General features: G+C 44.8%; 1 protein-coding gene across 2 annotated transcripts in view; it reads left to right on the top strand.

Annotated features, from left to right (window-relative positions):
- Positions 1–14,914, top strand: part of RAPGEF5 (Rap guanine nucleotide exchange factor 5) — a 201,389-nt gene that overhangs the window by 132,827 nt on the left and 53,648 nt on the right. For both annotated transcript variants that reach the window (XM_070424421.1, XM_070424422.1), the window contains exons 10-11: positions 5,090–5,199; positions 5,640–5,728. In XM_070424421.1, coding sequence (XP_070280522.1) covers positions 5,090–5,199; positions 5,640–5,728 — 199 coding nt within the window. The remainder of the gene's footprint in view (positions 1–5,089; positions 5,200–5,639; positions 5,729–14,914) is intronic.

The following is a 14,914-nucleotide window of genomic DNA, read 5'->3' as shown; positions in this document are numbered from 1 at the left end:
AGGCCATGGAGAACGCCAGTGGCTGCTTTATGGGAGTGCTTGGGAGAGGAATATTTTCCATTATCTCTGCTAATGGAAAACTCAAGGAAGCAGTTGTGGCAATGCCAGCAGGGCTGAGAAGTCCCTTAGTGATCACTTTCTCTTGTTAGTGTTGGTGGTAAGTGGAAATATAAATAAACACCAAAACATGGTTCAGGACAAGTTAACACCTGCTAAACTGGGAACACCAATTTTTCACCTGTTTAGAAAAAAATGTAATTTTTTATTGCCCCATCTGAATTTTCATCTTAAAATAAGTATGTCTTTTATGTGAGTAAATGAAAGAAAAAAGTTTTATTTCAAAGTACAAAAGCTGATCATGATCATGGAAGTTAATCCAAAGTAAGTCAAAGCTACTGGTTCTATTATTCATTCAGAATTCATGGGCAGGAGAGAAGTGTAGCCATAAAAGGAAAAGAAATGAGAGTTACTCACCCAAAGCACGGAACCAAGATGAGGAGCCGGGGAAACTCAGAAGCCCTCGTACTCCTGATGGCTCTGTTCAAAGGCCCTGTGATGCCTTTCCTCCTGTCAGTCATCCTCCCCCTCCTTCAGCTGAGGACACCTGTTTATTGTTGGAGTTTCCTGTTCCTACCACCATCCCTTTAAGAAAGTAGGGGGAAGAACTGGTTTATGCATATCTGGGGGCTAAGGTATGTTTTGGGGAGAAGCGAGTTTCTCACAGCATATCCCAACCATGGGCCAAAGCATGAAGCATGGTGCCTTCTGAGAATATACACAGTTCCCCACCTCACCTTTTGTATCATTGATGCACTTACAGAAGTCCCTTCACTCCTGAGGTCTGTGCCACTTGCTCAGGTCATCTGACCTCTACTCCAGTGGTGCTCTTCCACTTCCCTCCGTAGCTTTCTTATCTTGTCTCCTACCTCACCATCTTCTGAGCCTATTCCCCCCAGTCATCTCCTTAGGCCACCAACTTCACCACACAGTTCCATACCATGTTCTTGGTTCCCAATGTACTAAGAAGATAGAAGCCATCTCCTAGATCAGTGGTTCTCAACCTTCCTAATGCCGCGACCCTTTAATACAGTTCCTCATGTTGTGGTGACCCCCAATTTCATTGTGACAAATTGAACATAATTAAAGCATAGTGATTAATCACAAAAACAATATGTAATTATATATGTGTTTTCCGATGGTCTTAGGCGACCTCTGTGAAAGGGTCGTTCGACCTCCAAAGGGGTCGAGACCCACAGGTTGAGAACCGCTGTTCTAGCTCTACCTAAGTTTCCTTTTTATCTCTACTTACATTTTTTTAAAATCTTCATCCATCCTCTTTCTCGTGATACTCTCTGAAAGGATGAAGTCTCAGTCCTTTTATAGCCTAACCCCTCCACTGTGTTCCTGAACCTGTCACATCTTCTCAATACCCACTCCCACCCTGCCTTCCCAGCCACGAAGGCTCTTCGGTCTGACTCCTCCCTTTCATGATGATATTCCTTGGACATGGTTCACTTCCTCTCCATTCACGCACACCTCCCCACCCCTCTCCCCACCACTGGGCCTGAAGTGATCTTCTCACCACTTTGTCTTAGGCTTATCATCTCTGTGAACTTGACAGCGTCAGGAGAGCTTTTTCTTTGAATCTCCTGAGACAGTGCCCTCCAGGTTCTGTTGACTCACCTTGATTTTACTTTTTCATAATCTCTGCCATAGGTTTCCTCCATGACTTTGATTCCCTATCGCTTTCCCCGGCTTTCTGTGTTTCTTCTCTTTATCCTTACCTTTATAATACCCTTTCTCTCCTGTTCCCTCTTAATCCATCCCATCCACTCCCCAAACTTGAATAATTCACAAATTTGTCTCTGTCCTTGACCTTTGTCCAGGTCCTCATTCTTTATTTCTAACTGACTGCTAAACGTCGACAGCATGCTGTGTTATCATTATTAAAACACCAACTGTCTGAAACCAGATTCACCACTCTCACCAAAACCAGTTTCTCTGCACATTTTGTCCTATTTAATAGCATCCCATTCTCTGTCACCCACAGTCACCTTTGACCATCAAATCCCATGGATTATAGCTTTGCATTGTCTCTTGCATTTGGCCTCATCTTAGGGTGCTGACTAAGTTAGACTTACGTTGTTATGGAGCCTATTAACTTGTCATTTAAGGGCAGGGGACTTATTTTGCTCATCTCTGCTTGCCACTTGGTGGTCAGCACAGTGCCCTTACCATAGGACAGTGGTTCTCAACCTTCTGGCCCTTTAAATACAGTTCCTCATGTTGTGACCCAACTATAAAATTATTTTCGTTGCTACTTCATAACTGTAGTGTTGCTCCTGTTATGAATCATAATGTAAATATCTGATATGCAGGATGGTCTTAGGCGACCCTGTGAAAGGGTCGTTCAACCGCCAAAGGGGTCGTGACCCACAGGTTGAGAACCGCTGCCATAGGACACCCTCACTGTTTGTTGAATAAATGACTGTAAATTAAGTGTTTTAATGCTTTACTTGCATCTTGTGAGCTACTTGTCATTGAACCTATTTTCTGTCATTAGTTCTCTGAATATTGTTATTCTTAATCAAGCAAGCACTAGAATAAAGTTTCACTCCCAGACCCCCAACCATGCCACTTCTGCTCTTTTTCAGGAAGAGCAAGTAGGTGAGGATGCATGGGTTGGGAGGCATTAATCTAACCTTCCTTCTTGAGAGCCAGCTATGATGCAGAGGGTTATCATGTTTTCATGGCAATTTTAGATAACTTACATCTCCCTTTATACATTGATTTTTTCTGCTTTTTCTCTTCCTTATTTTTAACAGGTTTTCGAAATGGAAACCACACTATGACATTAGGTGCTATTGATAGTACATCAATATGATGCAGCTCGTCCCCTGCCCAGCAGAGTGTGGCTGCTCTGTGCACGGCCCTGTAATGCATATTAGTTGCACAGACATTAGGGAAGCCCTTCCCATCCGTATGTGTGTGCATGGCCCGTGGAAGTTAATAATGCCATAGATCACATGCACAGAGAATGTGCAACATACGTCAGAACGGCGGTGGGCTCGTGCAAAATGAGTACTGGCTTCCGAGAAGAGGAAAACCAGGGGAAGATTTCTGTCCTTTCAGATCTACTGTTTACCGAATTATTTGTTTCTGTGAGTCGCAGTATCCCAGGCCCATGTTCTGCTGTTGTTCTTGTGTTTTTTTCAATATGTGCCCCTCTCTTTGGCCACCTTATTTCCTGTGGATAACAAAAGAAGCCCTTTGGAGAAATGAGAGAGAGCAATTACACATTGCTATTCATGTTGCAGGAGTCGCACTCTGTCCTTGGGGAGTTTAACAATGAATATCCCACATTAATTGCCACAGTAACTGCATGTCTGACCTTGCTGAAATGTAATACATCAGCTTTACATAGGAAGATTATTTGCCACCAAAAGATTTAAAAAGAATCATGATAAAATTATAGTGCTGTTTTAGAATGACTAATATTTTTGTGTGTTTAAGAAGATCCTGGAGGACTCAAACGACGAGGTCGCTGCATTGTCTGAGGAGTCAGGATCCTGGGAGCTGAAATCATAATTTTATCACTGATTTGGTTGACAGTTATAACAAGATGAGTGCCCTGCTTTCCTTATGAAGGGTGAACAGCATACATGGGGATCGCTGATAGGTCTGTGGGACTCTTGGATAATAAGGCAGGCCAGACCTAGTGCCTCTTCTCCTTTGGGGAAGACTGTTCTTTATGTTTGCCCTTAATTATAAGGCAGGGTTTTCTGCCAGCAGCAGAAACATGCAGGGAACCCTAGACATGTTTCCCTTTTTAAAGAAGTGACATCATGTTTAAAATAAAGCCTAGTTTACTGTCAACTTTTCTTGCTTTAATCTTTTGCTCAAATCCTCAGATATCCAGAAACTAGGTTTTCTGACGTGCATTTTAAGGTTCTTTTTTCTGGGCTCTCTTACACTGACTGGCTGTCGCACATGGGGAAGATCTCACAGGACACACTCTGAGAGAGTCCATCGCTCTGGGTCCGCGGCACACTGCTGGGTCAGCAGCCAGCCCACTCCGACAGCCACGTCAGCGGCCACGCTGGCTCTGGGCTGTGGAAGCTGTGTGTGCAGAAATGACTGATTGTTCCGCCGTCTCTCCTTTTTCAGAGGGACTGAGGTGAGGAAAGTCAGGGCACTCACCCATGACATCCGAATCTCAGCCTGGATGAGATTCTTACTAGAGATCCCTTGTTGCTTGTATTCTGGCAAAACAAGTGCATGATAAATTGGAAGTCCCATCTCAAGTCTGGGAAAAAAATGGAGCTGAATGATTGAATGGGTAGCTTTAGGCCCACCTTTTAAAGCAAGGCTGTGACATGACTGGGTATACCTATCTACCACCACTATTTAATGTGGCTTGTTCATTGTTTTTGTGTTTAAATGAGGTGGGGGGGGGGGGGCACAGACAATAGTGAAGTGAAGGCCTAGGGAGGGGAGGGAAGGGGAAGAAGGGGGTTAATGGGGGGAAAGGGGACATCTGTAATACTTTTAGCAATAAAGATAAATTTTAAAGAATAATGTTGTAAATGACTTTCCCATTCTAAAAGAGTGATTGTTTAATAAGCATTAACCAGGTAAAAGGGAATACACGTGCAGTTTGTATGTTGTGTTTTGTGAAACTCTGGATTCCTTCATTCAAATTGTTCAGGTAGCTTTAAAAATGAAGCCTGAATCCTTATCCCCACTTTATGGGTTTTCTACTTGCTTTATTTTTTTAGCCCCTTTTCTGCCCCCACGCATAAAGGTCATCTTCTCACTTAACTCTACCTGCTGCCACAGAAGTTCCCGGAGACCCAAAGGCCTCGTGACATGAAAACACTTCAAAGTATCTCTGTTTCCCTCATGCTTTCTGTGTCTGTAGAACTTGAGCCTGGACACTGTCCAGGAGGGAGCTTCTTGGCCAGCCTCCTAATTTATTCTGAATCTTTAGAGAAATTATGGTGCAAAGCAACTCAAGAAAATGCAGCTTTAGTGAGTTCCTTTTTAATTTTCTCTCCCGTTTTCCTTCTCCCGTCCCCGACGAAAGCAGGATGGTGAGGTGACCACAGTCCGAGAGCAGGAGCAGAACGTCCTGGTGCTGAGGAAAGTGCAGCGCGGCGGCCCGGCCCCCCCAGGCGGGAGCGCCGACAGCGATTGGAGGTGAGTTTCCTCTGAGGCTCACGCTCCCACTTCCCCTCCCTGCCTGCCTCCCTTCCCGGCTCCCCCACGCTCCCTCCTCTGCCTCCTTCTCCTCCCCCTCCTTTTTCTCTCCGCCTCTCAGCGTTCTAGCTGACTGCAGAGCTCTCAGCAGCCAGATGGACTCAGTTCCCAGGGAAAGCCCGAGATGGCCAAGATCTCTTAGCATTTAGGGGATGCCTTTGTCAGGAGCCGGGCACAATGGGCAGCTCCCGGCTGCGGGTCCGCGACCCGAACTTGGAGAGGAAGGATTGCGCGGGGCTCTCGGACCGCCCGCTGCCCCTGCCCACCTTCGATGTGCCTTATTTCAAATACATTGACGAGGAGGATGAGGACGATGCATGGAGCAGCCGCTCGCAGTCCTCCACCGAGGATGACTCGGTGGACTCTCTGCTCTCTGACAGATACGTGGTCGTGTCCGGGACCCCCGAGAAGATCTTGGAGCACCTTTTGAATGACTTGCACCTGGAAGAAGTCCAGGACAAAGAAACAGGTAAGACCGGGCTGTCTCCTGCTTCCAGGCTCAGCAGCGGCTGCCCTTGTCAGTGTGTATCCTTAGGAGCAAGCCTCCCACTGTGGCTGCCCCGGGAGTGGGCTGCTCCAGCGTATGCTCCGTGCCCCTCCCCCTCGGCCCCGTGCCGTTTTGTTTAAATCCACTAAATGGACACATGGAGATCTGAGCAGCTGCCAGGGAAGTAGCTGTACAAAGAAGAGGATACGCAGGCAGATGTTCTTGTTTCTTGGGCAGTTTTTACCAGACCTTACCTAAAGACGTTTGGCAAGAGGCCAGTGTTCAGGGGGAAGAAATGCAGGCGAGGGGTTAATGAGCATTCACCTGGCCTGTGGGGGGCTCTGCACTGGGGGGAGCAGCCTCCCACAGAAATGTCAACAGTTAAAGCAACTGCTCAGCAACTAGAAGCTGAGCAACTTCTGCCTTTTCCCAAGTGGCTTACACGCTGCTCAGAGCACGCCCTCTCGGTCCAGAAATTATAACGCACTGAAGTCGGACTGATGGGACTCCTTGTCTTTTCTATTTAACCTGGGAGCAAAATGCCCGTTTAGCTTTCTCACCTTTGCCCTTTTGCAAACACTACTATTGCATGTACAGAAGGACTAGCCACACTTTCTTGTTCACAGAAGGGTAAGTACTTGCTTCTCTTCACCAGATTCGTAAATGGTTCCAGCCTGGAGCAATTATTCCGATGACTAGGCCCCTGGCTATAGCCTGAATCCGGTAACTTGATCCCCTGACGGAAAGGCACTTTTTGCTGCCCCCAGAGCACCTGGGATGCCCACAGTTTGCGATCACATATTGCCTGCAGCAGGAAGAGGCAGTGTTCAGTTGTATTAGGACAAAGTAACTCCTTAGGTTTTTCCAGGCAGGAAGGGTTGTGAAATGACAGCATAGGTGGGAGCAAGAATTCCCTTGGGTCCCAGAGGTCTCTCTCAACCTGCCTGATGTTTGGCTCTCTCTTGCATCACAAAGGACATTAAGAGGAACCAAGATGTGTGAAATGTGTCAGTGGGTAAGGAAAACAAAGCAAAATGACCCAATCATGTTTCCTCCAGTATCTCAAATTTCAAATAAATACTTTATTTTGCGCAGGAATGTTTGGGCAAGAAAATCAGCGGTTGTCGTTTGTACACAAACAAGCTAAAGGAAAAGTGTATTCTCGTGGCATTTGCCGGGGTTTTTGTGTGCCCATCGGTTAGTAGTTGGTGCGCTTGAGCACGTTCCCGTGTCCCGTGTTCATCAGAGAGCACCTCCTGGAACCGGCCAGGGTTCCCATGTACTGATCACCAGACGGCCTCTCACAGGTGGTTGGGACTAGAAAACCCGCAGCTCACCTGCCGCGAAGAGGACACCTTTAAACATGGGTAGAGGTTGGGGGGGTGGGGTTAAATGCTTTCTTCTTAATAGCACCACAATTTATTCTTTAATACAAGACTTTGTGCCCAGGTCATATTGATAAGGGTAGAAATTATGAAAGCCAACACAAGGCCTCGCTTGATTTCTTTTTCTTTCTTGTTGCCGTTAGTTTCCTGTGAAAATGGCCAATCACAAGTTCCCACTGTTGAACACTGGGAGTGAGAAATCACCCCGATTACTCTTCCTAATGCCAGGAGTTGCCTCCTGTCGGGAACTGGTGTTGTGCATGGTGTCTAGTGACTGCTATCCCACTTTATCAATTACACCAACACTGGGATCAACTGTGTCACTTTAGTCACATGCTCAGAGGACTAGGCGCAGTGGTCTGACCTAAGCTGGGACTAGAATACCGGCAACTCATGGTTGGGGGGGGGGGGGGCGTGAGGGGGGGCGTGAATGGGGGGGGTGGAGACGCCATTTGGGGTCAGCCTCTCCTCATTCCTTCTCCTTTTCTTAGAGTTTGTGGAGGACACACTTCAGATTGTTGCACAGACACTTGAGGGGGGAAATGGTAACAACTTCTCCTCCGATCAAAGAAGAATTTTATGACAATAAGAAAGTCAACTTTAGATTGATGTGCATGTAATAGGGGTGCCTATGTGGCAGTCACATACAATTCTTCAAAACTTCATGCACAGGGCTATCAACAGAGGAGCCACCATGTGGTTTTTGTTGATAAAATTGAAAGAGATCATAAATATGAAAGAAAATTCATTTTGTGTACAAATTGAAGGAAACCGGGTATGAGTGTGTGGTCGTCTGAATGTTACATGAATCACATATTGAAAGTAATCGAGGCTCCTTGTCACGGAGGGAGGTGAAGTCTAGTTCTTTATCTTGGTCCGGCCGGCAGTCCTCATTACAAAAGGCTCTGTGTGCAAGAGCCTGATAGAGTCACATAAACATATGGAAGGCAGATGGAGGGGAATGAGAAGGGGCTGCAATAAAAGTGTGCAGCAGTGTTTTATGTTCTCCAGCGCCCCTGCTAGGGAGATGGAGCCATATGGGGCAGGGTGGAGCCATATGGCGGTCGTCCGCCTGGGCCCGATGGCAATGAGGAGGAACGGGGTACCTGGGAGGAAATAAATGGTCCCAGTGGCTGCCATGAACCTGTTCTGGACCTGGCATTCCTGTACCCACTAGAGGTTGGGAAAGATAACCAAGCATGAGATGCAAATTTTTTCCCATCTCTTCTCCACAAGTCACTTAGTTGTGAAAGTGTAGGTGCAAGGCCAAGCAGAAGAAACCTACATCACCAAGGACCAGTTGAAATGATTACTAGGTGATGCCAAAGCACAAGTGGGAGGAGAACGTCAGGGCTACTGAGATAATGTGTTTCTGTGGCTACCTGAATTCATATGGTATTCTATCACCAAATCAAACTGAGTTTTCAAAGCAAAAGTAATATCAGAAATGCTTAAAAGCAATATACTAATGCTTTTCCCAACCGATTAGGTCCACACAGCACTATTTACCTGCTGATCTTCATCATCCCCTACATGCATACCTTTCTTCCCCGGCTGTACCAGGCACGAGGAGTCACCCCGCGAATGGTGTGGAATGAATGAATGAATAAATGGATGAATGAATCTTCCCTGTTTAAAATGGAACAAGTATTTGAGTCTGGTAGTTGGATATTTATTTGTGATCATGGAAAGTGATTGAAGCCATTGTCAAAGATTTCCTTTTCTTTCAAGGTTCAGGTTCTAACTTGAAAAATTGGGAATGTTAGAGAAAAATCAAACAGCTGAATCTTTCATCTTCCCAGAGTGGGGCAGGCATCACTGGGCATCCCCAGCCCAGGAGAATGACCAGGAAGGCAGAAAGGAAGAGAGAGGAGGACTTGTGAGCAGGAGAGAGGGAGGGCAAGTCCACAGCCCACCCTGGACTGAGGGCCACAGAGGGCCTCATTTCTGCCTCTGTTTAGCCCTCTCCCCGTCCTCGAGAGGAAAAAGCGTGTTTTATTAGAGATGCTTCTGGGAATAACAATGTCTGTTTCAAAGCAGGGGGGAAACTACGCATCACATGGATTATACAGAGAAAAACCTTCTTATTGATTTTTCTCTCTAAATCTGCAGTATGATGGGTGGGCCTTCAGGAAAACACAATGAAATGCATTATCTGCTCCCCTCTTTTTTTAGTTTCCTATTTCTTATTCATCTGTTTGATGGAAATGCACTATGATTGCAGGTTTCCAAGAACAAGAAGCAAACAGAGACTAGGATAGGGGAACTAGGGAGAGCCTACCAGCTGATTCTTATTAGGCTGGACCTGATTTCTTCCAGGTATGGCTGGTATTTTCTTTAACTTCATGAGTTATCTGGTATAGTCTGTGCTCAGTGTGGGAATGTCCCCCCAGCCTGCTTTGATCATATTATAGGTGCCTCCAGGTTAGTGGTGTGCTTAGCACCTAGTAGGGGGAGCATGTGATTGTAACAAGGCAACAACCTTTGTGAAAGTGCCTGGCATGTATTATGGGAGCGTCTCACTCGATCGATAGAGTCCAAACATTATTCTCTGTCTCCAGCTTCAAGGCTTTGTAGAGTATTAATCCACCACCAGAGCTTTGAGTAAAGCTAGGACAGGCACCTTCTGTTTCCAGGTAGAGCAAAGGCTTGAGACAGCTCTCTGCAGTGACAGTGAAAATCCCCAAGTGCTGTGGAGGGAGGGAGAGCTGGAGCAGAAATGCTTACATTGGAATATGGTTTCTGCCCAGCCAGGGTGGTTCAGTGGTTGAGCATCGACCTATGAACCAGGAGGTCACAGTTGGAGTCCCAGTCAGGGCACATGCCCAGGTTGTGGGCTGGATCCTCAATAGGGGGCGTGCAGGAGGCAGCCGATCAATGATTCTCTCTCATCATTGATGTTTCTATCTCTCTCTCCCTCTCCCTTCCTCTCTGAAATTAATACAAATGTGTGTGTGTGTTAAGAATATAGTTTCTGCTCTCTCATCTTTGTACTCCAGGGTTTGTTTCTTTTGGTTTGGGTTGTGTGTGTTTTTGGCAGTTCCCTTAGCTTCTCTTCTAATTACTAATATGAAGAATGCAATGTGTTTGCTGTAAATGAAGCGTTGGGAGACTTTATAAATTAGCATTGACAAAGTGATGGGATCCATTGGAATTGTGTAGAATGTTCTTCTCGGTTGCCTCATTTGTGAAAGCAGAGGACTTAGACCACGTGATGTTTGAGTTCTCTTCTAGATTTGAGAGCCAGGATTTGAAGGTTACTCAAGACACCATTTCATTTAATCCATTAAACTTCCTCTCCATTAGATCCATATACAGGATCATTATCCTCATCTAATAGAGAAACTAAGAAAGAAGTTAACTAAGCTGTTTCAGAGATCAAGTGATCATTGGAATCTGGGGATGAACCCAGGTATATTCCTAGCTTTATTCCTTTATCATTTTTGTTCAGTGACTAGAATCATGGATGAAAGGCATAAATGAAATAAAAACCTACCATTCAACTGTAGCTATAAGCCCCAAATCAAGTGTTTTAGTAGCCACTTAAGAACAATCTAATCTCCAGCACAGACCTGCTGCTTGGTTCCCAGCTGTGAGCAGAGAGGCCAATGCATGAGCTCACTGCTTCAAGAAGGTTACAAGAAGTCCTAGCTTCAGCAGATTGTGCTGTATCAGACAGTCACATGAAAAGTGTCTAGATTTTGACTGTGGATTTCATTTGAGGGGTTCATCTTCCGGGCTCATCTATCCACACCACCTTTGAACATGTGCTATCATGTATGATAGCTAGGGAAGTGATGCTTTTACACTGCCAGGAGATTGTGGGTTAATTAATACTCTCGTTGGTAATGAAGCAAGGTGAAATGAAGCGAGACAGAGCCGGAGCATAAGGTCATTAATATGCACTGATTAATAATGGAAATGTGGACATTTTCATTGCAGCACAACCAATGGGCAAAGGAAGATGTTTAATGGATAAGGATGCTTTTCAGGGACTTGTTTAGTCCCCATTTAGCATGAGAATGGATCATTGGAATGCATTTTCTTAATTGCATCATTTTCGTGTTGACTCCACATGACCTCTTCTAATACTTTGAGATTAAGTATACTAGTAACTCTAGAGCACACTAGAAACAAACTAAAGTATTGTAAAGCTATGGGAAATTAATTTCAAGAGGATCCGAAGGTGGAAATGAAATATGTGAGGGGCAAGAATTACCTTAGAAAGTAGATCTTAAGCCTCTTGACTGTAAGAATTTTGAAAAACTTGGGCATCTTAGCAAGAATTTTTCGACTTTCTTCTTTGAATGCTTTTAAGGAAAATATCAACCCCTTTCTGGTGGTTTGGAGCCTGGAGGTGAGGTAGAGGGCCTTTGAACGTTTCCTTCACACTACGTTCTAAATGAAGTAGTACCCACATGACTGCTTGTGTCTCTAAAGTCAGTCCTCTTGATGATGATGTTACCCAACCCAAGTTCTTGTGCCCGATGCTTCAAACGGCCAAAACTCAAGACGTCAGAGTTTGGGGTAAGGAAAAATTTATTGATTGAGAAAGCACCAACTGAGAAGAATGGAGACTTAATGGTGCCTCAAATCCATCTCACTCGTTGGACTAGGTTAAGGGTTTTTAAGGGGATGGGGGGACAGGCATGGGAAAATGCTGGTGGGACAAGTTTTAATTGGAGGACCTTGGCACCTGGTCATTTATGGTAAAGGGGCATCAACACCAGATCTTCCTGTACAATGGACCCTTGGCTTCTGAAAGTGTTCTAGTGTTCAGGTTGGGGTTATGTCCTGGTTCTTTGCTTTTGGGGGGCAGGGCAGGGAAAGGGGGCCAGGTGTCAAGACTTGGGTTCCAGATGCAGCTAGAGGTCAAAGTTCTTTCCTCTGCACACGATTTTGGCTGTGGCTGCATGATTTGGTATATCCTCTCCAAAAAGCAACTCAGTCGCTCACTAAACAAGATAGGACCATCTGGAGCTGGTTCTGTAGTTACAGTGTTCTCAACCCCCTGATCATAAGGGGTTTCCCTGTGGACGCTGCAGCCAATATGGAAGACTTGGAAATGAATGGGCTTTCTTCTTTATACGCATTTGCACATTTTCTCTTATTTACATTGTATTTGCAGCTCCTGAATTGCTTTCCCTCCACCTCAAATGTCAGTTTAATACTCATTTTTTTAGAAAGATTACTGTGGAAACCTTAGGTATTTCTTTCCTTGTTGTTCAGTACATTCCTAATTTCCTAGAATGGCTGGAGGATAAGTTATTCCAAGTAATTTAATACTCTGGCACATTGAGAGCTGCTAAAAGTGTGTATTTAATTGGTCAACTTTTAAAAAATCAGAGTATATAAAATTATCATCTATTCTAAAATATAAAGACCCTGTTTAATAAATTCCAAAGTTCATACAGAATTTGAGGTCCTGATAGACATTAGTTTTATTATATATAAATAAGATATTGGCTTACATCTGTATTGTCTTTTTGTCATAGGATGAAGGTTATTTTGAAACATAAGTCTTCAATATAGCTTGTAGTTTTCTTCATAAAAATAAATTTGAGAAAGATGACAGCTTTGTTTAGTTTTCTTTTTAAATCTGACTCCCTAATTTCCGCCCTTTAAGAACGAAGGCTGCTACTTCAGTTTCTTTTCCATCTATAGTTCTGTAATCTCTACAGCAGGTTCCCAGCAGTTTGGTGCCAATTTTTGTTCTTGTAATTTTTTTTCTTTTTGTGCTGTTTGTGTTATTTTAAAAGGAAAATGGATTTTTGTTCCTTTAACAAGAAAATGCTATTCTCAAATCTTAAAGTGTTTAAATGTATCATATTTTCTAAATGAGTTTCGGTCTATTGTCATAATAATTGTACTTTAGTAGAAACACTTGCGATTTTCTCAGCGTCCAGCCTCATTCCCAGAAACTTGCTTAAAGGTATGATGTAAGTTAGGCATTTGGGGAGCAGCAAATTGAAAGGAGCAACAGATTCTGAAATCCATGGAGACAACATATTATGTTCAATAGTGAGTTTAACAACCTAGTGATTTTAGCAAAACCATAGTTTTACTGTAACATCAGTGCCTGGAGTTACTTGAGACCTTTGAAGATAATGTCAAAGGATGAGAACACTCTTTTCCCTCTCTGTCTCTTTTTGTCTCTCAGAGATCTCAGGCGGGACCTCCCCACACAGTTGATGGATTTAAAGTGAGACCCATCAGATGTCCATGTCTGTATTTTTAAATGCTGTGACATTTTCCTCAAGCAAAATTGAGCATCCTATCAGAAAATGAAAAAAAAAAGTGATTTTTCAGTGTAAAAGTGTGTACTTCAGACAGTCTTACACGTGTGAGGAAAGAACGTTAGTGGATGGCAATTTGTTGATTGTAATCACTGTGTGTGAATCTTTCACAGCATGTCGCAGGCAAATTATTGCTTCATTTAAGGGGTGCGTTGCCACCCAATTGCTGTAATTGACAAGCACATGTCTGAAAGGGACATTCTGTGAGTGGGGGGATCTTTGCCTGTAACATACCTGTAATTGAGCTTTTCCTCATTTCACAGTCTTCTCATTATAACCTTCCCTCCCATTTCCCATTATCTTCATTTTCTGCCCTCGGGGCTTTCTTGCTCTATAATTGAAACCATTCTTTTCATTCGGTTGCAGCCTTCTGCCTTCTACTTAAGGCAGCTACTTGGCTGGCAATGCCCCCCCCCCCCCCCCCCCCCCCCCGCCCCACACCACCTCCCCCGCATCTCAGAAACAAACATGAACTTAGAATTGTTAAATGTGGCTGAGCAGTACATGGGGAAAACTAAAATATCTGTTAGAATGCCCTAAATATCTTGTTATAACCTAAATAGTGAACAGAAAATTATTTTTAGAGCAAGTCTGTATCCTTTTCTATTTTAAAGTCACTGTTCTTATTTGTTCTGGGTATACAGGATACTTGGTGAATCTTTAAAAATATGTTTTTATTGATTTCAGAGAGGAAGGGAGAGGGAGTGTCCGAGACAGCAGGGGCACTGCTCAGCACTGCTGCTCGGAGTTGTTCTGAGTCCATATATTTTTCTAAAACTTTCCCGACTACACCAGAGCAGGTCCTTCTAGAACCCTGCCCACTGTACTAACTGTTGGGAACTTAGTCCAAGTTCCTCCTTTATCCTCTGCTCACTAGTAACAGTTGTTAGGTCTGAGCCCCTCTGCCTGGGGCTGGACCTTCTAGGATGGTGGGTTTTAGACAGAGAAGCCATGAGAGGTTATCTGTAATAATAAAAGCATAATATGCAAATTGACCAAACAGCGGAACAACCGTCCAGACGACCATGCTATGACACCCACTGGAGCCAGGCCAGGCAAGGCGGGTGTGATGGGATTGGTCGGGGGCCCAGCCATTGCCCCATGATCACCCCAAAGAAGGAGGCCCTGGCCACCCTCTGCGGGGCAATCGATCGGGGCGGAGGAGGCGGCAGTGCTCCGGAGAACCGGGGATGTGTGGCTGCAGATGTAGGCAGTGCCAGGTCAAGGCAGGTGCTGGCGCGGGGCGGGGGGGCGGGGTGAGAGATGGGGCCTCGAGCCAGCCAGGGCTGCAAAGGCCTACCCTTGAACGAATTTTGTGCATCTAGTGGGTATATAAGAATGAGTCTTCATTGCAGAAGCCAGTGGCCACATAGCCATCCGACAAGACAATTCTTCACAGCCAAGTCCATGCAGGCAGGCAGCCGGACACTGTTGGTAAATACATATCTTTCCCATAAAGCAGCGTTAGTCTCTGTACCCACAGTTAT

Source organism: Myotis yumanensis, unplaced genomic scaffold (assembly GCF_028538775.1).
Source record: "Myotis yumanensis isolate MYYU_CA2020_CCGP unplaced genomic scaffold, mMyoYum1.0.hap1 SCAF_9, whole genome shotgun sequence".
NCBI classification, from domain to species: Eukaryota; Metazoa; Chordata; class Mammalia; order Chiroptera; family Vespertilionidae; genus Myotis; species Myotis yumanensis.
This window is presented reverse-complemented; position numbering and strand designations above follow the sequence as displayed.